Source organism: Micropterus salmoides, unplaced genomic scaffold (genome assembly GCF_014851395.1).
Source record: "Micropterus salmoides isolate LMB-PRFRI ecotype aquatic unplaced genomic scaffold, ASM1485139v1 Ms_hic_scaffold_18, whole genome shotgun sequence".
Taxonomy (NCBI): Eukaryota; Metazoa; Chordata; class Actinopteri; order Centrarchiformes; family Centrarchidae; genus Micropterus; species Micropterus salmoides.
This window is the reverse complement of record NW_024040928.1, coordinates 78,492-104,975: the sequence shown is the minus strand read 5'-3', so window position 1 is coordinate 104,975 and position 26,484 is coordinate 78,492. Positions and strand designations below refer to the sequence as shown.

Sequence of the window (26,484 nt, the reverse complement as noted above, 5' to 3'; positions counted from 1 at the left end):
ACTGACTGTCAAATCAAATAATATTTCAGTCAGTTTTCACATCAAACTGGAGGGATAATAAATAATAACTATTAAAATAATAAATTCTAAATTTAAGTAAACTAAAGTGCCTAATTTTTAGAAAAAATGTAATAAAAAGTGTAGCTTGAAGTGATGAAGTGTAGTCTTAACCAATTTTATAATAAACACTCAACACATCATAACAAATGAACAGCTGTAATGCCTCCTCTTCTCTTTCATTTCCTCTTACAGAGCAACCACTTTCCTACTTTCTGTTGTTCAGTGAGAAACGTGAGCTCCAGCTAGCATGTTGGAGATCTATGAGATATTCTGGTTTTGAACTGCCCGTGGGAGGAATGTACATGTAAAAATCTGTACATTCTTGATTAAAAGTCATGTGAAATCTCTTTTATCTTTCGTCTCCTCAATTCGGGTGTGTTTCCAAAACGTCTCTGGTGAATCTCGCGGACTCGACTCGCAAGCATCGGTATGCACAGATTTGATTGGCTGAGCAGCGTCACATGAGACGATTGGAGCACATGTGATTGGTCTGTGAGTTTCCTGGTCCTCTAAACCAGTACAGTAAATGCTAGAAAAGCTGAGCGGGTTAAAATAGAAACGCTCCGTCACGAGGTAGTAAGTCTCAATAATAAAGGACGGCGGCTGGGTCCGGATCCGGACCGCGGTCCGCCTATTAGTGACCTCTGGTTGTATAATGTATACATTCATTCCACACAAACTGATATATTTCAAGTGATCATTCCTTTTAATTTTGATGATTATAAATGACAACTAATGAAAACCCCAAAATCAGTATCTCAGAAAATTAGAATATTACCACGCACAGACATAGGCAAGACATGGGTTTCAGCTGTCGCATTCCTTGTGTCAAGCCACTCTTGAACAAGACACAGCGTCAGAAGCGTCTCGCCTGGGCTAAAGACAAAAAGGACTGGACTGCTGCTGAGTGGTCCAAAGTTCTCTGATGAAAGTAAATTTTGCATTTCATTTGGAAATCAAGGTCCCAGAGTCTGGAAGAAGAGAGGAGAGGCACAGAATCCACGTTGCTTGAAGTCCAGTGTAAAGTTTCCACAGTCAGTGATGGTTTGGGGTGCCATGTCGTCTGCTGGTGTTGGTCCACTGTGTTTTCTGACGTCCAAGGTCAACGCAGCCGTCTACCAGGAAGTTTTAGAGCACTTCATGCTTCCTGCTTCTGACCAACTTTATGGAGATGCAGATTTCATTTTCCAACAGGACTTGGCACCTGCACAGTGCCAAAGCTACCAGTACCTGGTTTAAGGACCATGGTATCCCTGTTCTTAATTGGCCAGCAAACTGGCCTGACCTTAACCCTATAGAAAATCTATGGGGTACTGTGAAGAGGAAGATGCGATACGCCAGACCCAACAATGCAGAAGAGCTGAAGGCCACTATCAGAGCAACCTGGGCTCTCATAAAACCTGAGCAGTGCCACAGACTGATCAACTCCATGCCATGCCGCATTGCTGCAGTAATTCAGGCAAAAGGAGCCCCAACTAAGTATTGAGTGCTGTACATGCTTCTATTTTTCATGTTCATACTTTTCAGTTGGCCAACATTTCTAAAAATCCTTTTTTTGTATTGGTCTTAAGTAATATTCAAATTTTCAGAGATACAGAATTTGGGATTTTCATTAGTTGTTTTAATCATCACAATTAAATGATGATGTGGTAGGGAGAAAGGGGGATAAAGGTATAAAGGTGGGAGTGTTATTTTTTTTAACAACTATTATGAACATAAACAACATTAACCATGACTGTCAGCTGTTTAGGTGCAAGAAAATGGGTCCTAAAAGCAACCAAATTCAAAAGCAGTAACACTGCCAACTGAAAGCAGTTCACTACATTTGGAAGTTATCTTTGAGACAATTAGCTACTGTAATTGAAAACATAATCTGCCCTAGTTGTAAAATAAAATACATTTTTCAAATATAGCCCAGGACTACCATGTCTGATGCGAGGGTTCTTAATCATGGCATCATTTAAGCTACAAACAAATACAGCCATAACACTGTTCACTGATTGTCACCAGCCTTCCACCAACACTTTGTGTCACAGACAAAAACAGAATTTTCATGCCAGGGTGCTGGAGGTAAAGCCGGTGCAGGTCGTCCTCCATGTTGACCAGCTTCACGCTGATGACCTCCCCCATGCTGCTGCCGCCACAGTGAATGACATCTGATGGTACACCTCTTCATAGTGAGGGGAAAAGAAGGGGAGAAGCCAACCAGACCAAGAGACATCCGGCAGGGTGAAGATGCTCCCTAAGCTCTCTGCAGCTCTCTGGCCACCATGCTGGACATAGCTGTAACCAATGATCCACACTGCAACTATGGGTGTAAAATAAATGAGTGTAATAAATTCTTCTATGTCACATCTAACGTTACAGGAGAAAACGTAACAAGGCAACAACACCTCAAAATATCTGGATAACGGTCTATATTTCCAATATTAGCGGTCTAAAGTCTATTACAGTGTATGCTGTGTGACCATAAACTTCAGTTACCACAGTCACAAAAAACTAGTTTAGCTGGATATCATGTACAATGTGTTTTAAACATGAGTAGCTAACCTTAGCCTAGCTCGTCATGCCTGAGTGCACAAATGCACTGCCAGTCAAACTTCATGCCTAGACGGCTAACGTTAGCTACCTGTCCCATATCACTCATTTAGCAAACACACACACAAGTTGGAAGCAGTGGGTGTAGAAACTAAAATCAGTTGAGAATGTGGGCTACGATGTAGCATGGTCTGTGCTCACTACTGGTGTGGGAGTAGGTTGAACAGTGCTTACAAATACAATGCGAGTGAATCGCGTTACTTTAGCCAGACAATATAGAGCTGGACAACGTATTTCTACTACTGTAGAGGTTGTAGGCTACACTTTGAAATACAATCATTTAATCATACAGTAATTCTCATACCTAAAATCAGCTGAGAATGTGGGCTACGATGTAGCATGGTCTGTGCTCACAGTTAATTTAGCCACCACTGTCACACCAGCAGGTAACCTTACCTGGTAGAGGAGCAGCTGGTTCGTTTCAACCAGCAGTTGAGTTTACAACAGTGTGCCAAATTGTAAGCTACAGGGCAAACTAAGCTAAACAGTTAGACTAATGTTACAGACAGACAGCTTTCAATTTAGCTTGTTTGTAACATTTGGCTAACTTTAATTGCCAAGCTAACGTTAGCTATGCTTGTAACACAGAAGATGACAGACTGGAGGAGAGAGCAGATTAAAATAACGCTTTCTACATTTTTACACTGCCCACAGGTGGATTGGTAAAGTAATATAATTTTAGTCACGAAGGTTTTATTGCACATACTTATACTAAAGAGCGTAGCAGTGGTAAACTGGTGTAGTTTAGAGCTCCCTTCCTAACACGGTGTACACCGCGGCCTCGCCTTCCGCTGGCCGCTGGCCAGTGTGGGGGTGTGTGTGGGGGGAGGGGCAGGAGCCGACACAGAGCAGCAGAGGCTGCAGCATTAACAGTACGCTGTAGCCCCCGGCCAGTTTAAGACCGCGTTTCAGTGCCATCACTAATAATATTAGTTTTCTTTTTCATCACGTTTCAAGTTAGATCAGTTTTAAATGACACTCTTGGGACATTAGCTCTGCATTAAAGCACAAGCTAGACTGAATAATGTTACCTGTATTTAATGTTATGCTCTGAAATTTTCAGGTTTTTAGAAACTAGGAACCTAAAGTTACGTTAAGGTCCTGCTGCTTGAGCATCAGTTGTCATGTTGCATTAAATTATTTTTTAAATTGAAATATAGTTTAGCAGGTTGGATTAAGTTAAGGCTTTTTACTTTTGCTCGTCCATTTAATGGCACATTGGAGCTAACATTAGCCATCAACTCTGTCAGCCCTTCGGAATTCTGTGTTTTAAGACATACAACCAGCTGCAGTGTAGGTGGACATCAATATTCTACATTACTGCTTCTATTGAAATGCAAAACAATGATTTAAGTAATTTAGAGACACTTACCAAAGACTTTCAAAGAGGAAAATGGCGCAGTAAATAATCCGGTTGGTTGAAATCCGAGAGAAGGAGTTGGGCGGGCCTTCCCGGTGTAATTCTTTCACTAAGTCTTTTAACTACGAAAAACTACACCAACAGTGGAAGAATCTTAATCTAGCTGTTGTTGTAATAACCATGGAAGAATCCATGTACATGGACACTGAATATGTCTGACTAAAGGAATCTACTGTGTAGCTGGCTTATGTCATGTAGATGAATCGCTTGCTTCTGTCTGGTTTGCAATGTGGCCCCCAGCTAACCAATCCTGCTTCAGACTGATGTTGGCACCACCCACTCTATTAGCATACAGGCGCAGGGAAAAATAAATGTTGAAATGTGGAAATACAGGCATAAATAAATGTGGAAATACAGAAATAAATAAATGTATAAATATATAAATAAATATATAAATAAATAGATTTAAAAAATGTATATATACAGAAATATATGCATCTAGAAATACAGAAATAGCATTTTTTATGACAAAATATATTTCTGCATTTATTTATTTATTCATTTATAGATGTGTAATTTTTAGTCCCTCATATATTACAGTGTATGCTGTGTGACCATAAACTTCAGTTACCACAGTCACAAAGAACTAGTTTAGCTGGATATCATGTACAATGTGTTTTAAACATGAATAGCTAACCTTAGCCTAGCTCGTCATGCCTGAGTGCACAAATGCACTGCCAGTCAAACTTCATGCCAAGATGGCTAGCGTTAGCTACCTGTTATACATGTCACTCTAAAAAAGGAGACAGGGCTTGTCTGTCCTAACAAGATTTAAGGTGTGGGAGGCATAGGGTTAAAATGTAGCTAGATAATTTTTCTTTAATATCTGGGCTTGTGTGAAAGTTTCTTTGTTATACCTCACATATCTGATATGCACCACATTCTGCTCAGTGTGAGAAATGTTTGGTGTAGCATCACAGCAGACTGAAAAATAAATAGCATCTTCCCTTTCCTTTAAAATAGTTTTCTTCTGCCACATAAATCTATAAATTCATTCTGAATGTCAGAGCTCAGATAATGCGTCAGCCTGGTTCCTTTTTTTTCGTCCCTGACTTTTTGCAAGTGCTCATTAAGCAGTGGATCATAATCAGACAAAAGCTCTAGTGTGCCCAAGAAATTTCCATTATGGATAGCATCTAGGTCTTTGGTTTTACCCCTGAAAGGTAAATTCCTTGATGCCAAGTGCAGTGTTACATCCAGGATTCACTTCTTCCTCCTTCTACCTGAGAGGGCCCTGGCTCTGTAGGATGCACACAATGCATGTGATATATACATATATACTGTGATATATACATATACAGTATACTGTGATATACAGTAGGGCTGCAGCTAACGATGATTTTAGTATTCGAAGCTTCTATAGATTACTTCAATGATTCATCGATGCTTCGTTTAAGAAGTACTCGGTAACCCGGTAACGGGATCAGCTGTGCACGTTTATAAGTGATAGATATTTATTAGTCCTTTTGGAAATTCATAGTGTGTCATACAGCAAACATCAGACCAACAACCAGACAGCTGCTTTACAAACACAAACATCACCCGAGTGATATACAAGTTATACTAAAGGCTTGTGCAGACTACATGACTTTCAGCGTCAGCCGATGGCCGTGCAGTTCACACAACTTGCTGTAATATGACGGCAGTGTTGAAGTCGTTGTGGCGTTCACACTACGTGACTGATCGTTGACAAGGGGGTCGCACACAATACAGGAGCTGACAACAGCTATGGCGCCCAACGCTGATTTCCAAACCACTTTTATCAAGAAAACACATGTAAAATGGGAAATGAGTGATCCTGCACACGAAACAGCTGAGCTGCAGGGGAGTTGAAAGGTACAGCTCCCGACACCCAGTTAACTCTTGACTGTGAGGTTACAACTCAGAGCCCAAAAAGGAGAACAACAAACGCACATGTGCACATTTTCAGCAGAGGACTGCAGCTTACTTTGGCTTCAACTCAACAATCAATCAAGATTTAAGCTAAATGCTAAAGTTGCTCTTACTGTTACCTTGTCTGTGGTCCGCTGGCAGAACACCGGCTGCTTTCTGATAAGGCACTGTCGTGCTGTTGCCGAGGCGACAAAAGTTTCGTTTTACGGTGGACTGACGGTAACATTACAGAGTTGTTGTTTTCTTTAGCTTGAAATAATCCCAGACTTTGGACACTTTCTTTTTTGTTTTCTCTTCCCATCATAATTACGTCGTGTTCACAGTGTAAGCACGATGTGCCACAGTAATAAATGTCCTTGCAAAACACTGTGCTGTATAGTTACATGGATTAAACGAAGCATCAATGCAAAGAATTTGTGTCGATGCATTTTATGAATCGATTTTATCGATGAATCGTTTCACAAATTACCTACAGTTCTGTATCACCACCACTTGATTACATACATTAGATACGATTGTTCTTTTGTGTGTGTGTGTGTGTGTGTGTGTGTGTGTATGTGCGCACGCTTCTCAAATAAATTGCCCTTCATGATGGGAATAATATTGTCTATCTAATCTATAAATGTCATTTAACGGCCATAATTTAATCTAAATGAACATGTCAAACTGGATTATATTAATATTGTCTGTAACTTACATGCAGGCTCAGGTAAACTACTCACTGTTTCCAACTGTCCAGCATCCAGTACAGACAGGAGGTTGTTTTGTTTATTTATTTATGTCATAAAGAACATTTTGTGAGAAAATAATTTGTTTGAATTTCTGTCATCTGTTCATTTTCTTTTTTGTTATGGAATAAAGAGCAAGAGAGACAGAGAAATCCCCACAGACTCCCTGCAATGACTGGCATGTCATTAACACCATGCTGCTCACCTTCTTCACTGGGACAGGGAGGGCTACAGTTATGGGCAGACTGGGGTGCTGCTGACTCATCTGTTGTTAGTCTGCTAAAAGGGGCAGGGACTATGATTTAATATGAATGTCTTGCTAAACGTTTCCCTGCACTGATTAAATGTTGATGAAATGTAGGCTAGTCTGTTGCTAGCTAGCTTATTTCACTGTGGACATTAAGCCAACAGGTTAACACCACAGACTAAAGGCTGCCCACCTTTCTTGGTGAAAAACTGGGTTACAGATTGACATGCTTTCTTTTGTCTTTCCTCTCTCTCTTTTCTGTCTTTCCTTTTTTGAAAACCTGATTTTCGGGCGCGGTCGCTCAATATGGATGTTTACTTTTTGGTCAATGGGAATAGTTTTTACTTATTTGTTTATTTGTCAGTCAGGGGCCCTTGGAATTGTCCTAACTTTTCCCCCCTATACGGCGCCCTTGCATGTGCCTGTGTGTGTGTCCCCTTTTGATCTTCTCTGTGCTTTTAACAGAGAGCAGGCAAAATCTCTCTGAGATTTTGTCTCAAACAAACCTCCCTAGAGACTAAACTATAGGTCATATTGACCTGACCGGTAACGGCAGAAGGCATTAGCGAACGATTTGATATATTTTTTGTGTGGATAAAGTTGAAAAAAGGGACCACTTTGGCGAATTCAAAAACTGGTACCTTCTGCTCTGGTCAAGAAATGTTGAGGAGAATTTATATTGGCTCCCAAAGGACTCTTGTCCTTTGGAAGGGACCAGAGACAAATCTATAAGTCCAAGGGATTTACTAAACACGTGAGGAATCACAACAAAAATACCTACATTTCTAGTATAAAATTATGCCTAAAAGAGTTAAAATTGTAGTCATGGCAGCGAGTTAAAGAGATTTTTTTAAGATCAGTTTGCAAGCTGCCATCCCCTTTAGCAATGATGTCACATGCTCTAACTCTGAACATTCCGTGCCATCTGCTTCCATTATAAACTCAGAAACGGCTTGAAATCTTTGTAAAACTGAAACAGGGACTGTGAAAAAACTGTAGAAGATATCAAAAAGTTGAATGTAAACATTATAGCTTAAAGATTTGTGAACATTTTAAAGCTGAAATGATGAATGTAGCTGAAAGTATGCACAAGTAGTAGCCTTTGAAATTTGAAAAAGCTTAAGGAGAATTTGAAGATTTCTCCATTGATTTACATTGTTAAAAAAAATTGCATAAATGTCCTTAAAGAGCTGAACATTTTGATAGTTGAATGGTTTTTGTAGCACAAAGTAGAGAGGAGTTGAAACCCAGTGAAAAACGTACGTAGGAAATATAATAATGAAAAATTTCGCTGTAGAATAACATATGTTGTGATACCAGGCTATGGATGTTGTCATGTAGCCGCTTTCATGCTGCTTTATTATCCGCGATTATTACGCCAATATGGCGGCTGGCTGCGCTATATGAAAGGTATGGAGCCGGGGAGTGTAAATGAACACTCTCTCTCTCTGTCTCTCTCTCTCTCTCTCTCTCTGTGTTTTGTGGAACCATGCTGTTTGTTGACATGTTAGAAACATAGCAAGAGAAAGTATTGTATTGTAGTTTTACTGGCATCTATATTTTCAAACCATTTTAATGAATTAGTATGGTTAATAATACTAGTATATACATAGTGTATATTTCAATTAAATTATTATATAGTCCAATATGAAAGAAAAATATTAATGCTCCGTGATGTCTGTAATCTTGAGTGGGCTTTTGTGGACTTTTGTGTCGCGATTTTGGTCTCTGTTTCAAAACCACTACAGCCCTACTATTTTCAGTGGGGAAAAACTGCCCTTTGTATAAATTATCTAGTGTGTTATCACAATTTTTAAAAAATGTGCAAACCAACCAGTTTTTTTGACAACCTCAAAACCAAGCGGGAAGCTTCCGGTCTACAATATGAAGCCGATGCGGAAGTCCCTGAAACCTGCATTCTATTGAAAATCCAGCAGGGGGCGACACTTCCTGGTTGCAAAAACTCAACATGGCGCTGCCCTATCGGCCAAACTTGAGGCTTCAAAACGGCAGTCCACAACGGGTGACATCACGATGACTACGTCCATTTCTTATATACAGTCTATGCTCAAAACAGATAAAGCTTTGGGCAACCCCTGTGATCTCTGGCGCCCCCTTAGGGGCGCGGAACCCATGATGGGAACCACTGCTCTAGTGTACTAGATCTATGTATCCCACTGTAACTTTTGCTAGGAAAAAGAAACTTCTCCATATACACCCCTGTTATTAGTCATGATGTGAAGTACACAGTATTAAATACTAGGCCATCATCTGTGCATTTTGGGGATACGTATTTTGGCAGACTGCATGTTCAGCCTGGTTGGACCAGTAGGCTACTGTTATCACTTTTTGTGTATGAAAAGTGCTGTTTAAATGCATTATTAAATTGTTATGATAATAATTTAGTCATTCTCAATTCAGTGCAATGAATAATACAAAGTTCAATTACACGTATCGTTAATGTTAGCCTATAAAAGGGTTCTGGGCTCTGCAAAAACCTTGTTGATAAAACAATACTAAAATGATGGATGAAACGTGATATTTTTCATTTACTTTTGTGAAGTCGAAAATCCACCTTCACCATTGAATGCACGCATGCTCCGGCGGCAGGGGGAACACTTTCTATCAGGGATAACAAAATACTTATAAAATGTCTCTTGGGATAATCACCTTGGTGAAATAACTAAATTAATTAATTAATTAATATTATTTAATATATAGCCGAGCTTTTTATAGAAAATGTTCAGATGTAACCCCCGATGTTATCATGAACATTTTCAGAAATAACTGATTTAAATACACATTTTCTCCAGTAACTTTAACATATTAGTTACAGTTCATTTGTAATTAAATTACGTAACAAAATTACATGTAACTAGTTACTTCCCAGCACTGTTAAATGGAATATAATATTCATAATAGGCCTAAACTAGTAGTAACTACACAGTATATGAAAATTTATTGAATAAGCTGAGAGTATAGTTATAGTTAGTAATATAGTAACATTATAATAACAACTGACTTGATCAGATCCAGTGCAGCTGACCTGATGCCCAGTTGCGCATTCATACCAAGGATGGTACATTCAGTAACTCTGTACCGCAGCGTTACTTGGATTAGTAACTGTAATAATAATAAGAATAATAATATTGTTTTGTAAATAGTAATCTGTTACACTACTAGTTACTGTGAAAAAGAATAAATGTAAAACTAGAACTGCAAGCAGTTATAAGCGGGGTCCAGAGTTGGCCCGAGCGCCCCGCCGTCGTGCCGCATGAGGTCCCCATGTATGGTGTTGATGGGCCAATCAAAAAAAAGGCGAAATGTCCTGTCTTTGAAAATGCCCTAGGAATGAATGGGATTTAGTGAGAGATTTCAGCTTGGATTTTAGCGCCACCTGTAAGCGGAATTGCACCAATTTTTTTAGGTGTTATCAGGGGCCCATGGGGAAGAACTGACCCAAATTTGGTGTCATTCGGACATAACGTGGTTATGGAGATACAAAATGCAAGTAAGTCAATGGGATTTTTTTGAATAGCGCTAACTAGGGGTTAACTGTACCAAATTTTGCACAGCCCCCACATAAGGTCCTCAAGTTTTGTGTTGATCGGCCTTTCCAAGCCTGAGATATGTTATACTTCCTATTTTTTGTGTTTTCGCAAATATTTGTTAGCTTGCAATTGGGAATTTTTTGTCGGGTCAAAATTCCCTCTACAAGCTTTTATCGGCTCAATCCAGAGATCGTCCGTGGCAATTTCCTTGCAAATCAGACTTGCGGTTTCGGAGGAGTTAGTTAAAATAGGTTTTTCAGTTTTTGCAATTTAGCAAAACGAAAACGTCATTGCACAGAGGCGTGTCCTATACCATCGGAATCGGCAGCATCCCCGAAACACGCAGACATAAGGTTTATGAATGTGCAATGTATTGGCGTGTAGTTATGAGGCAAAATGTCCTTTGGTTCAAAATCCCATTGAAATTAATGGTGTATTTGAGCTTTGATTATAGCGCCACCTTTAGGCCGAATTGCACAAAATTCATCAGGTTTCATCAGGGCCCCATGGGGAATAATTTTGTATGAGTTGGGCTTGTGGTTATGGAGATATAAAATGCATGTAAGTCAATGGGATTTTATTTTACGTCTTTAATCTGCAATAACAGCGCCACCTATGGGAATATTTTTGTGAACTTTGGTGCCTGTAGTAAGGAGACCATGCTGAACAATTCAGCTGTGGTTTCATGTCAATGTAAGTTGTGGTTATAGAGGAACAATTTTTTCGGATTAAATAGCGCCATCTAGGGGTGAGTTGCACTACATTTTGCAGAGGTCCTCAGGGGGGGCTCCCACATTAAGGCTCCAAATTTGGTGTTGATCGGCCATTCCAAAGCGAAGATATGACCTCATTTCCTGTTTATAGCGTTTTTCGCAAACACTTGTTAGCCTATAATTGGGCAGTTTTTTGTTGGATCAAAATTTCCTCTACAAACTGTCATCAGCTTGGTCCAGAGATTATCCATGCCAAGTTTGGTGTCGATCGGACTTGCGGCTTTGGAGGAGTTAATTAAAATAGATTTTCAGTTTTAGCAATATAGCAAAAAAAAAGTTTAGACGGAAATGGGCATGGCCTATCCCATGAGATTCAGCTCGAACCCCTGAACGCGTGGATATAAGGTTTTTAGATATCCGCCTTCTTGAGCGGGAGTTCCAAGCCCAAACGTGTTGACCTTACTTATTGTGCCCCCTAGAGGTGTGCGGATTTTTGCGCCTGTGTTACTTGCAGTGGCTTGTACCCACCCTATGAGTTTCGCGTCCCTGGCAGTTACCGTCTAGGTTGCAGTAGTGGAATTAGTGGCTGAAGAATAAAAAAAATAAAAACAAGAACAATTAAAGCTGCAAGCAGCGTTGGGCGGGCCCTCGCACTTGTAAGCGCGTCCGCGTGTGAGCCGGCCGAGTTGCATATTCTGGAGCTCTGCCGGTGCGGCTGTGAATTTGCTATGCGGTTATGACGCCGCATGAAGGTGTTATATGTCACTTCCTGTGTCCCCTATGTGGAGCTACATAGCACTTGCCGCTATGAATATAAATCGGTATTGGCGTGTAGATGTCTGCGGGGTGGGACAGTTATCAAGCACGTAAAGTTTGTTTCAGATGTGAGTATGTACACTGAACAATAATGTACCCAAACAATAAAATAAATTCCTTTTATATTTCCCTGCCTTGTTGTTTATGTGTACATACAGAGGAAGAATGTGAGAACAGCACACATTTCATCGTTACTGTGTGTTAGAGCATGGGAGAACAGTGGATACTTTTAATACAGCCCACACCCCTAATACTGTGTAACTATAACAAGTAGAGAACAGAAGAAAAAGATGTTCTTTCTTTACAACTGTCTGCATAGCTTATTCATATTGTGTAATGAATGAAAATAAATAGGCCTACTAGGCTCCTCTCTACTTTGACATTTAAGATTAGCTTGTTTGATCCACCTTCATACACATGTGACATTACTGTACAACTTGAGAAAGGTGAGTTGTTTTCTGCTCCAGCCTGCCTAAAAGAAAAGCCTTTTTGGGATTAAATGGACTTTATTAGCTGCTGCAGTGCAGGATGAACTCAGAACAGACTCATTTCTCACCTTATTATTCTAAACCATGCAACGAAGAAGAAGAAATGCATAATAAATCCTGGGACAAAATCTGTCCACAAATACTGTACAGCATGTAGTCTAATGAACAAGACTTGTGTTATAGCTGACTTGGGCAGTGAAATGTTTAATTTTTTTAATTCATGTGGTCATAGTTGTCCACAACTCAAATCAGAATATAAGAAGAAATGTTTTATACCACCTCAAGAAGGCTTCCTATCAGAAAGGTAGGAAGGTATTTCAAATGTACAACTGCAGTCCTGAAATCTAAGTAAAGTAATTTCCCTGACATTTTTGTGTTACTTTACTTTTAATAGACGCATGTAACAGGTTTTATACTTCCTGTGAGTATAATCCAATCAATCTTATTTTCATACTGTATATCCGATGTGTAATTTGATAAATTGTGTTGTATGTCGTGCTCGCATCTCAGAGAAGACTCTGACTGCAACATGCGTCTTTGTAAAGAGAGAAACGGACAGAAAAAGTCTCTAACTCTGCCTGTCAGCTCGCTCTGCTCCGTTAAAACTGAATTTACCATACAGAATTGAATACGAGTGCACTCCAGATTTAGCTGCAGCCAGCTGACCGTGTGCTTCTTCCTATACCGCAGGTCTGTGTCCATGCATGCAGCAAACTGAAAGCACTGTCTGTTGGAGCATCTACATGAAAAGAGAAGGAATACATTGCTGGTAGTATTGTCTTCAGAGTTGTTAAACACCTCAGTGCACTGAAGGAAGCCATCTGACTGTGTGAGGGGCAAGATCGTTGATGTCTGCAGGCAGAGTAGGAGCTCTCCTGTCTGACTGGTCCACCAATAGCAGAGAAGATGACCCCTTGAGTTATCAAGCACGTAAAGTTTGGTCCAGATGTGAGCATGTACACTGAAGTTACAACAACTTCCTGTGTCATGGCGAAGACTTGATCTCTGACGCCACGCCACGGACACGCCCATTGACGAAAACTTGCAAATAGCACAACTTTTCATCTTCAATGCCTTTAGAAGGCACAGCACAAATTTGAAGTCGGTCGGACTAAATCCCTAGGAGGAGTTCGTTAAAGTACAAAGTGTGTAAATCATCCAAAATTTGACGTAAAATTCAAAATGGCCGACTTCCTGTTGATTTTAGGGCATCGCTCCAAGAGGCTTTTTTGTGCGTCTGGACAAGATACACGTACCACAGAAAATTCGTGCACGTAGGTGAAACGTGCGGCGGGGGCTGCTTCGTTAAAAGTCACTTCCTGTTGCCAGCAGGTGGCGCTATGACTGTGGGTGAATGTCAGCATGTACATGTGTTCAGGGCGGGACTCTCATCCTACATGTATAGTTTGGTGCAGATGTGAGCATGTACACTGAAGTTACAACAACTTCCTGTGTCATGGCGAAGACTTGATCTCTGACGCCACGCCACGGACACACCCATTGACGAAAACTCACAAATAGCACAACTTTTCATCTTCAATGCCTTTAGAAGGCACAGCAGAAATTTGAAGTCGGTCGGACTAAATCCCTAGGAGGAGTTCGTTAAAGTACGAAGTGTGTAAATCATCCAAAATTTGACGTAAAATTCAAAATGGCCGACTTCCTGTTGATTTTAGGGCATCGCTCCAAGAGGCTTTTTTGTGCGTCTGGACAAGATACACGTACCACAGAAAATTCGTGCACGTAGGTGAAACGTGCGGCAGGGGCTGCTTCGTTAAAAGTCACTTCCTGTTGCCAGCAGGTGGCGCTATGACTGTGGGTGAATGTCAGCATGTACATGTGTTCAGGGCGGGACTCTCATCCTACATGTACAGTTTGGTGCAGATGTGAGCATGTACACTGAAGTTACGACAACTTCCGTGTCATGGCGAAGAGTTGATCTTTGACGCCACGCCACGGACACGCCCATTGACGAAAACTTGCAAATAGCACAACTTTTCATCTTCAATGCCTTTAGAAGGCACAGCAGAAATTTGAGGTCGGTCGGACTAAATCCCTAGGAGGAGTTCGTTAAAGTACAAAGTGTGTAAATTATCCAAAATTTGACGTAAAATTCAAAATGGCCGACTTCCTGTTGATTTTAGGGCATCGCTCCAAGAGGCTTTTTTGTGCGTCTGGACAAGATACACGTACCACAGAAAATTCGTGCACGTAGGTGAAACGTGCGGCGGGGGCTGCTTCGTTAAAAGTCACTTCCCGTTGCCAGCAGGTGGCGCTATGACTGTGGGTGAATATCAGCATGTACATGTGTTCAGGGCGGGACTCTCATCCTACATGTACAGTTTGGTGCAGATGTGAGCATGTACACTGAAGTTACGACAACTTCCGTGTCATGGCGAAGAGCTGATCTTTGACGCCACGCCACGGACACGCCCATTGACGAAAACTTGCAAATAGCACAACTTTTCATCTTCAATGCCTTTAGAAGGCACAGCAGAAATTTGAGGTCGGTCGGACTAAATCCCTAGGAGGAGTTCGTTAAAGTACGAAGTGTGTAAATCATCCAAAATGTGACGTAAAATTCAAAATGGCCGACTTCCTGTTGGGTTCAGGCTATGGCTCCAAGAGACTTTTTTGTGCGTCTGGACAAGATACACGTACCACAGAAAATTCGTGCACGTAGGTGAAACGTGCAGCGGGGGCTGCTTCGTTAAAAGTCACTTCCCGTTGACAGCAGGTGGCGCTATGACTGTGGGTGAATATCAGCATGTACATGTGTTCAGGGCGGGACTCTCATCCTACATGTACAGTTTGGTGCAGATGTGAGCATGTACACTGAAGTTACGACAACTTCCGTGTCATGGCGAAGAGCTGATCTTTGACGCCACGCCACGGACACGCCCATTGACGAAAACTTGCAAATAGCACAACTTTTCATCTTCAATGCCTTTAGAAGGCACAGCAGAAATTTGAGGTCGGTCGGACTAAATCCCTAGGAGGAGTTCGTTAAAGTACGAAGTGTGTAAATCATCCAAAATGTGACGTAAAATTCAAAATGGCCGACTTCCTGTTGGGTTTAGGCTATGGCTCCAAGAGACTTTTTTGTGCGTCTGGACAAGATACACGTACCACAGAAAATTCGTGCACGTAGGTGAAACGTGCGGCGGGGGCTGCTTCGTTAAAAGTCACTTCCCGTTGCCAGCAGGTGGCGCTATGACTGTGGGTGAATATCAGCATGTACATGTGTTCAGGGCGGGACTCTCATCCTACATGTACAGTTTGGTGCAGATGTGAGCATGTACACTGAAGTTACGACAACTTCCGTGTCATGGCGAAGAGCTGATCTTTGACGCCACGCCACGGACACGCCCATTGACGAAAACTTGCAAATAGCACAACTTTTCATCTTCAATGCCTTTAGAAGGCACAGCAGAAATTTGAGGTCGGTCGGACTAAATCCCTAGGAGGAGTTCGTTAAAGTACGAAGTGTGTAAATCATCCAAAATGTGACGTAAAATTCAAAATGGCCGACTTCCTGTTGGGTTTAGGCTATGGCTCCAAGAGACTTTTTTGTGCGTCTGGACAAGATACACGTACCACAGAAAATTCGTGCACGTAGGTGAAACGTGCGGCGGGGGCTGCTTCGTTAAAAGTCACTTCCCGTTGACAGCAGGTGGCGCTATGACTGTGGGTGAATATCAGCATGTACATGTGTTCAGGGCGGGACTCTCATCCTACATGTACAGTTTGGTGCAGATGTGAGCATGTACACTGAAGTTACAACAACTTCCTGTTTCATGGCGAAGACTTGATCTCTGACGCCACGCCACGGACACACCCATTGACGAAAACTCACAAATAGCACAACTTTTCATCTTCAATGCCTTTAGAAGGCACAGCAGAAATTTGAAGTCGGTCGGACTAAATCCCTAGGAGGAGTTCGTTAAAGTACGAAGTGTGTAAATCATCCAAAATTTGACGTAAAATTCAAAATGGCCGACTTCCTGTTGATTTTAGGGCATCGCTCCAAGAGGCTTTTTTGTGCGTCTGGACAAGATACACGTACCACAGAAAATTCGTGCACGTAGGTGAAACGTGCGGCAGGGGCTGCTTCGTTAAAAGTCACTTCCTGTTGCCAGCAGGTGGCGCTATGACTGTGGGTGAATGTCAGCATGTACATGTGTTCAGGGCGGGACTCTCATCCTACATGTACAGTTTGGTGCAGATGTGAGCATGTACACTGAAGTTACGACAACTTCCGTGTCATGGCGAAGAGTTGATCTTTGACGCCACGCCACGGACACGCCCATTGACGAAAACTTGCAAATAGCACAACTTTTCATCTTCAATGCCTTTAGAAGGCACAGCAGAAATTTGAGGTCGGTCGGACTAAATCCCTAGGAGGAGTTCGTTAAAGTACAAGTGTGTAAATATCCAAAATTTGACGTAAAATTCAAAATGGCCGACTTCCTGTTGATTTTAGGGCATCGCTCCAAGAGGCTTTTTTGTGCGTCTGGACAAGATACACGTACCACAGAAAATTCGTGCACGTAGGTGAAACGTGCGGCGGGGGCTGCTTCGTTAAAAGTCACTTCCCGTTGCCAGCAGGTGGCGCTATGACTGTGGGTGAATATCAGCATGTACATGTGTTCAGGGCGGGACTCTCATCCTACATGTACAGTTTGGTGCAGATGTGAGCATGTACACTGAAGTTACGACAACTTCCGTGTCATGGCGAAGAGCTGATCTTTGACGCCACGCCACGGACACGCCCATTGACGAAAACTTGCAAATAGCACAACTTTTCATCTTCAATGCCTTTAGAAGGCACAGCAGAAATTTGAGGTCGGTCGGACTAAATCCCTAGGAGGAGTTCGTTAAAGTACGAAGTGTGTAAATCATCCAAAATTTGACGTAAAATTCAAAATGGCCGACTTCCTGTTGGGTTTAGGCTATGGCTCCAAGAGACTTTTTTGTGCGTCTGGACAAGATACACGTACCACAGAAAATTCGTGCACGTAGGTGAAACGTGCAGCGGGGGCTGCTTCGTTAAAAGTCACTTCCGTTGCCAGCAGGTGGCGCTATGACTGTGGGTGAATGTCAGCATGTACATGTGTTCAGGGCGGGACTCTCATCCTACATGTACAGTTTGGTGCAGATGTGAGCATGTACACTGAAGTTACGACAACTTCCGTGTCATGGCGAAGAGCTGATCTTTGACGCCACGCCACGGACACGCCCATTGACGAAAACTTGCAAATAGCACAACTTTTCATCTTCAATGCCTTTAGAAGGCACAGCAGAAATTTGAGGTCGGTCGGACTAAATCCCTAGGAGGAGTTCGTTAAAGTACGAAGTGTGTAAATCATCCAAAATTGACGTAAAATTCAAAATGGCCGACTTCCTGTTGGGTTTAGGCTATGGCTCCAAGAGGCTTTTTTGTGCGTCTGGACAAGATACACGTACCACAGAAAATTCGTGCACGTAGGTGAAACGTGCGGCGGGGGCTGCTTCGTTAAAAGTCACTTCCGTTGCCAGCAGGTGGCGCTATGACTGTGGGTGAATATCAGCATGTACATGTGTTCAGGGCGGGACTCTCATCCTACATGTACAGTTTGGTGCAGATGTGAGCATGTACACTGAAGTTACGACAACTTCCGTGTCATGGCGAAGAGCTGATCTTTGACGCCACGCCACGGACACGCCCATTGACGAAAACTTGCAAATAGCACAACTTTTCATCTTCAATGCCTTTAGAAGGCACAGCAGAAATTTGAGGTCGGTCGGACTAAATCCCTAGGAGGAGTTCGTTAAAGTACGAAGTGTGTAAATCATCCAAAATGTGACGTAAAATTCAAAATGGCCGACTTCCTGTTGGGTTTAGGCTATGGCTCCAAGAGACTTTTTTGTGCGTCTGGACAAGATACACGTACCACAGAAAATTCGTGCACGTAGGTGAAACGTGCGGCGGGGGCTGCTTCGTTAAAGTCACTTCCCGTTGACAGCAGGTGGCGCTATGACTGTGGGTGAATATCAGCATGTACATGTGTTCAGGGCGGGACTCTCATCCTACATGTACAGTTTGGTGCAGATGTGAGCATGTACACTGAAGTTACAACAACTTCCTGTTTCATGGCGAATCATCGACGCCACGGACACGCCCATTGACGAAAACTCGCAAATAGCACAACTTTTCATCGTCAATGCCTTTAGAAGGCACAGCACAAATTTGACGTCGATCCGACTAAATCCCTAGGAGGAGTTCGTTAAAGTACGAAGTGTGTAAATCATCCAAAAATGGCCATAAAATTCAAAATGGCCGACTTCCTGTTGACTTTAGGCTATGGGTTCTTGAGGCTTTTTTGTGCGTCTTGATACGATACATGTCCCCAGAAAATTTCGTACATGTAGGTTGAACGTGAACGAGGGGCTAATCTTTTCCAATTTTCTAGGTGGCGCTAGCGAGTCATTTTGCCACGCCCATGTGCGAAACTTGTAGAATACGAAATTTTTCACCGGTTCTGAGATGTTTGCAAATTTTGGTGAGTTTTCGAGTATGTTTAGGCCATGTCATTTGGGCCTACTTTGCAGAAAAAAAAAAAAATATATATATATATAATCCGAGCAAATTCAATAGGGACCTCGCACGGTCGTGCTCGGGCCCTATATATATATATATATATATATATATATATATATATATATATATATATATATATATATATATATATATATATATATATATAATCCGAGCAAATTCAATAGGGACCTCGCACGGTCGTGCTCGGGCCCTAATAATCCGAGCAAATTCAATAGGGACCTCGCACAGTCGTGCTCGGGCCCTAAATATATATATAATCCGAGCAAATTCAATAGGGACCTCACACGGTCGTGCTCGGGCCCTAATTAACAATTCAATAATACTGACAAATTAAACTCAATCAGCAACAGAAAACTACGTCCTTAAAAGAGAAAGCAAGCCAAGATTCAACTGAAAACACAAGAATGAACACTTATTTAGGACACTTTTAACACCCTCCCTCCTCTGAGGGAGTAAACACGAGCACACAGCTCCACACTGCTGTCTGACCCTAACTGGTTCACTGACCCCATAGGTGTCATTTATGCTGGGGACATGTCCCCACCACATTTTGAAATGGCTGATTTTGCGTCCATCACTTTTTTAAAGCATTTGTTAAAAATGTTCTGAAAAATAGTTCGCACCAAGAAATGTTAACTAGCAAATCAAAATGGTCTGAGAAAAGGTTTATTTGAACAATAAGAAAACATGCAATGCAATACATTTTTCCCTCATGTATTAACAGACATTTCCATCATAAATTGGAGCAGAAAATGTCTCCAGAATGCAGGAAATTACAAGTTTAATACTCAAAATCTTTTGGGGAGGACCCCCAGACGGGCACATATATTTCTGCATCAAATATTTAATCGAAATGGTGCTAAAAATCTTCTTGTCTTGTTCTCGTGCATCGTCATGTCTCATGACCCAAATGTATCATCACCCCCCTAATCTGAGCCCTTATGTCACCCCCATTGTTCAACACAAAGTGACGCCCCTGACTCCACTCTGCACCAGCTCCTCCCTAGTAGGCCTACTTATACTCTCCACCGATTAATGAACACTTTTGCAAAGCATTGTCTGCATGCTACATTCTCATTAGGGGCTGAGCACCCCTAAAGGTCTGATCCTAGAATCGCCCCTGCGTTAAACTATAAACGTAGATGGATTCCACCACGGCCAGGCAGGCAGTCTACACAATCTGTGTATGGTTCATTCTTTGATTATTTCCTTTCAAAACCATATCGTAAAAAACAAAAAAACTAGTAATTTTTTGTTTTTCTGTTTTAAAACCAAAACGGAAAAATATTGATTTTGATTTTAAATCTGTCTGATTTATGTAGCTTGTGTGTTACACTTGATAAACCTGCAGCAGATACAATTGGCCAATGGCAGTGACTGATTAAATGTGGGCTAATTAAGATAAGCTTGAACATAAACATAAGTGGATCATCAGACTTCATCCAGCCAGAGGGAACGACCACTGAAGCGCCACAATAAGGAATTTTTTTGCTCCAGTGAGTTTGATCTTGTGATCTTCTGCATATATTGTTTTAATGTGAAAACTAATAAACAAAGTGAAAAGAATGGATTGCCCAGAATAGTTCACATAAATGAGTTATCAAAAAAGGTTTTTTTACTTTGACACACATCTTATTTCATATTTGTCTGATTTGTGGAGTAAGAGCTCAATAAAGAGGACATATTTAGTAGTAATAAGGAACAGTATCTCAATATCTACTGATGGCGTGGCTGGTGGACTGAGCAAAACAGATGTTTTATATAAAAAACATCTGTCTATAATGTGCTTTTAGTCTCCACTCTGCAGTTGATGCATAAAGGAAGAGTAAAGAGCTAATTGGTTGTATTGATTGGTTTGGACCATGCTTGTCTTGCTACAGTATGAGCAGTGCAGGCGGCTCCAGTTTCTCTCAGCTCAGATCAGGTACACAGTGACTGAATGTCTTTCACATCCATAGCAGGTTCCCTGCTTTTTGTTTATTTCTTAAATTGGTCATCCATGCAACCACAACCCTCCATGTGTTCTTACCCATGATGCTGGCCTTGCCCAGGCTGGTGATGGACTCCCCGTAGTGCCGTCGGGCCTGTGGGGGAGATGTGCAGGGGCTGGGGATGCTCTCTGAATCTGAGACAGATGTGGTCTCCTTTGGGAGGTTGAGCAACGTGGGCCGGATCTGATCGTACGGTGTCGGGCTGGTGGTGTTATACCTACACATCACATCCATATCAACCTCAGGGCACTGAACTCCTCATTCTTTCTACAGCTGATTAAACTGGGTACACCATAGCTTCAAACACAGCTAACGGACTGACCTTTAAAATTTTAAGCTAATTGCTTATTGATAATTGTTCAGACAACAAAATGATTTCACAAGTAACAGATGAAAAATTAAAGCTGCAAGCAGCGTTGGGCGGGCCCTCGCACTTGTAGCGCGTCCGCGTGTGAGCCGGCCGAGTTGCATATTCTGGAGCTCTGCCGGTGCGGCTGTGAATTTGTTACGCGGTTATGACGCCGCATGAAGGTGTTATATGTCACTTCCTGTGTCCCCTATGTGGAGCTACATAGCACTTGCCGCTATGAATATAAATCGGTATTGGTGTGTAGATGTCTGCGGGGTGGGAGAGTTATCAAGCACGTAAAGTTTGTTTCAGATGTGAGTATGTACACTGAACAATAATGTACCCAAACAATAAAATAAATTCCTTTTATATTTCCCTGCCTTGTTGTTTATGTGTACATACAGAGGAAGAATGTGAGAACAGCACACATTTTATCGTTATTGTGTGTTAGAGGGTTATGGGAGAAGAGTGGATACTTTTAATACAGCCCACACCCCTAATACTGTGTAACTATAACAAGTAGAGAACAGAAGAAAAAGATGTTCTTTCTTTACAACTGTCTGCATAGCTTATTCATATTGTGTAATGAATGAAAATAAATAGGCCTACTAGGCTCCTCTCCACTTTGACATTTAGGATTAGCTTGTTTGATCCACCTTCATACACATGTGACATAACTGTACAACTTGAGAAAGGTGAGTTGTTTTCTGCTCCAGCTTGCCTAACAGAAAACCGTTTTTGGGATTAAATGGACTTTATTAGCTGCTGCAGTGCAGGATGAACTCAGAACAGACCCATTTCTCACCTTATTATTCTAAATCATGCAACGAAGAAGAAGAAATGCATAATAAATCCTGGGACAAAATCTGTCCACAAATACTGTACAGCATGTAGTCTGATGAACAAGACTTGTGTTATAGCTGACTTGGGCAGTGAAATGTTTAATTTTTTTAATTCATGTGGTCATAGTTGTCCACAACTCAAATCAGAATATAAGAAGAAATGTTTTATACCACCTCAAGAAGGCTTCCTATCAGAAAGGTAGGAAGGTATTTCCAATGAACAACTGCAGTCCTGAAATCTAAGTAAAGTAATTTCCCTGACATTTTTGTGTTACTTTACTTTTAATAGACGCATGTAACAGGTTTTATACTTCCTGTGAGTATAATCCAATCAATCTTATTTTCATACTGTATATCCGTTGTGTAATTTGATAAATTGTGTTGTATGTCGTGCTCGCATCTCAGAGAAGACTCTGACTGCAACATACGTCTATGTATAGAGAGAAACGGACAGAAAAAGTCTCTAACTCTGCCTGTCAGCTCGCTCTGCTCCGTTAAAACTGAATTTACCATACAGAATTGAATACGAGTGCACTCCAGATTTAGCTGCAGCCAGCTGACCGTGTGCTTATCCCTATACCGCAGTTCTGTGTCCATGCATGCAGCAAACTGAAAGCACTGTCTGTCGGAGCATCTACATGAAAAGAGAAGGAATACATTGCTGGTAGTATTGTCTTCAGAGTTGTTAAACACCTCAGTGCACTGAAGGAAGCCATCTGACTGTGTGAGGGGCAAGATCGTTGATGTCTGCAGGCAGAGTAAGAGCTCTCCTGTCTGACTGGTCCACCAATAGCAGAGAAGATGACCCCTTGAGTTATCAAGCACGTAAAGTTTGGTTCAGATGTGAGCATGTACACTGAAGTTACAACAACTTCCTGTGTCATGGCGAAGACTTGATCTCTGACGCCACGCCACGGACACACCCATTGACGAAAACCCGCAAATAGCACAACTTTTCATCTTCAATGCCTTTAGAAGGCACAGCACAAATTTGAAGTCGGTCGGACTAAATCCCTAGGAGGAGTTCGTTAAAGTACGAAGTGTGTAAATCATCCAAAATTTGACGTAAAATTCAAAATGGCCGACTTCCTGTTGGGTTTAGGCTATGGCTCCAAGAGACTTTTTTGTGCGTCTGGACAAGATACACGTACCACAGAAAATTTGTGCACATAGGTGAAACGTGCGGCGGGGGCTGCTTCGTTAAAAGTCACTTCCTGTTGCCAGCAGGTGGCGCTATGACTGTGGGTGAATGTCAGCATGTACATGTGTTCAGGGCGGGACTCTCATCCTACATGTACAGTTTGGTCCAGATGTGAGCATATACACTGAAGTTACAACAACTTCCTGTTTCATTGCGAATCATCGACGCCACGGACACGCCCCTTGACGAAAACTCGCAAATAGCACAACTTTTCATCTTCAATGCCTTTAGAAGGCACAGCAGAAATTTGACGTCGATCCGACTAAATCCCTAGGAGGAGTTCGTTAAAGTACGAAGTGTGTAAATCATCCAAAAATGGCCATAAAATTCAAAATGGCCGACTTCCTGTTGACTTTAGGCTATGGGTTCTTGAGGCTTTTTTGTGCGTCTTGATACGATACATGTCCCCAGAAAATTTCGTACATGTAGGTTGAACGTGAACGAGGGGCTAATCTTTTCCAATTTTCTAGGTGGCGCTAGCGAGTCATTTTGCCACGCCCATGTGCGAAACTTGTAGAATACGAAATTTTTCACCGGTTCTGACATGTTTGCAAATTTTGGTGAGTTTTCGAGTATGTTTAGGCCATGTCATTTGGGCCTACTTTGCAGAAAAAAAATAAAAAAATAAATATATATATATATATATATAATCCGAGCAAATTCAATAGGGACCTCGCACGGTCGTGCTCGGGCCCTAAAAAGTAAAGAGACAGAAACTAGGGATAAGCTGAAACAATTCATTTGTATCGCTGCCAACATCACTATTAGAACCGCTCCTGCAATTTGATGCTCCACAACATCAGGAGAATCCATCTGCCCCTCACCCAGGAGGCATCACAGGTTCTCGTCTTGTCCTCTCTCATCTATATTACTGCAGATCGCTCCTGTCTGGTGTCCCTGCGTGTGCCATCCGACCTCTGTTTCTAAATGCAGCACTTATTAATGTTTTTGCGTGATTCCTGCAATTACTTGGTTGTATCCACCTGGTTGAATGCAATTATTATAAGTCACTATGGATGAAAGCAGCAGTTAAATAAATGTAATGTAATATCTTACCAGTGGATTTGAACAGGTGCAATGTTACTGTAGTGCTTTAAGATAAGAGGCTCCAATCTGTATGCCTGAAACAAACAAATACAAATGCTTGAGCAGAGGGGGGTTCCTGTCAACATTACTTATCAAAAATTAACACACATTACTTCAATGTAATTGCCAGCTTGTCATGATAGTTTTAATCATTTTGTTGTGCAATATAATGGCAACACCACAGACAAAAAACCTTTCAATGGATACTATAAAAGTCTGTTATGTTCATTACAAGCCATAACTCATCCCTAAAGATGTGACAATAGGTTGATCACAAAAGTGGGTGATAATTGCGATTGAAGCAGGATAGTAACACACTCAGTTGTGTGTACTGTAGCTCACCACAGGGTCTGTGGGATGGAATATGTTGAAGAGGCGTTTGCAGATAGAAGTGGGAAGGATGTGGTCCTGCGCACCGTTGTTTCCAGGCCGGATCCCTCTTAATGCCAAGAAAACAGCCAGAGGAGAGCCCATGCAGAAGAAATTTTCTACCTGCAACACAGAGAACAGAGTTAATTCAACAGGAGAGGTGCTGAGTTACAGAGGACTTACAGAGGACTGCCGGACCGCTGTAGTGGGCTAATGTGTCCGACAGTATATGTATTCCATATGCTGCTTTATTATTATTTATTTATAACATAGACACTAAACCTTCTTTTAATAATCATTAATCAAAACTATATATATATATGTGTGTGTCATTGCTTCCAATGAAAAATCTCATTCATTGTTTGATTCAGAGGGTTTGTAGTTTCAATCAGATGGTCTGAATCAGAGGGTTTGTAGTCTGAATCAGAGGGTTTGTAGTCTGAATCAGAGGGTTTGTAGTTTGAATCAGAGGGTTTGTAGTCTGAATCAGAGGGTTTATAGTTTGAATCAGAGGGTTTGTAGTCTGATTCAGAGGGCTTGTAGTCTGAATCAGAGGGTTTGTAGTCTGAATCAGAGGGTTTGTAGTCTGAATCAGAGGGTGTGTAGTTTGAATCAGAGGGTTTGTAGTCTGATTCAGAGGGTTTGTAGTTTGAAATAGAGGGTTTGTAGTCTGAATCAGAGGGTTTGTAGTCTGAATCAGAGGGTTTGTAGTCTGAATCAGAGGGTTTGTAGTTTGAATCAGAGGGTTTGTAGTCTGAATCAGAGGGTTTGTAGTCTGAATCAGAGGGTTTGTAGTCTGAATCAGAGGGTGTGTAGTTTGAATCAGAGGGTTTATAGTCTGAATCAGAGGGTTTATAGTTTGAATCAGAGGGTTTGTAGTCTGGAACAGAGGGTTTGTATTCTGAATCAGAGGCTTTGTAGTTTGAATCAGAGGGTTTGTAGTCTGAATCAGAGGGTTTGTAGTCTGAATCAGAGGGTTTGTAGTCTGAATCAGAGGGTGTGTAGTTTGAATCAGAGGGATTGTAGTTTGAAATAGAGGGTTTGTAGTCTGAATCAGAGGGTTTGTAGTTTGAATCAGAGGGTTTGTAGTCTGAATCAGAGGGTTTGTAGTTTGAATCAGAGGGTTTGTAGTCTGAATCAGAGGGTTTATAGTTTGAATCAGAGGGTTTGTAGTTTGAAACAGAGGGTTTGTAGTCTGAATCAGAGGCTTTGTAGTTTGAATCAGAGGGTTTGTAGTTTGAATCAGAGGGTTTGTAGTTTGAATCAGAGGCTTTTAGTTTGAATCAGAGGGTTTGTAGTTTGAATCAGAGGGTTTGTAGTCTGAATCATAGGGTTTGTAGTCTGAATCAGAGGGTTTGTAGTCTGAATCAGAGGCTTTGTAGTCTGAATCAGAGGGTGTGTAGTTTGAATCAGAGGGTTTGTAGTCTGAATCAGAGGGTTTGTAGTCTGAATCAGAGGCTTTGTAGTCTGAATCAGAGGGTGTGTAGTTTGAATCAGAGGGTTTGTAGTCTGAATCAGAGGGTTTGTAGTC

General features: G+C 41.6%; 1 protein-coding gene across 1 annotated transcript in view; it reads right to left on the bottom strand.

Moving 5' to 3' along the window:
- Positions 1-26,484, bottom strand: part of ddhd1b (DDHD domain containing 1b) — a 50,600-nt gene that overhangs the window by 13,951 nt on the left and 10,165 nt on the right. Inside the window, exons 9-11 of the mRNA XM_038727273.1 lie at positions 24,927-25,076; positions 24,555-24,619; positions 21,145-21,323 (exon numbers count right to left, since the gene is read on the bottom strand). Coding sequence (XP_038583201.1) covers positions 21,145-21,323; positions 24,555-24,619; positions 24,927-25,076 — 394 coding nt within the window. The remainder of the gene's footprint in view (positions 1-21,144; positions 21,324-24,554; positions 24,620-24,926; positions 25,077-26,484) is intronic.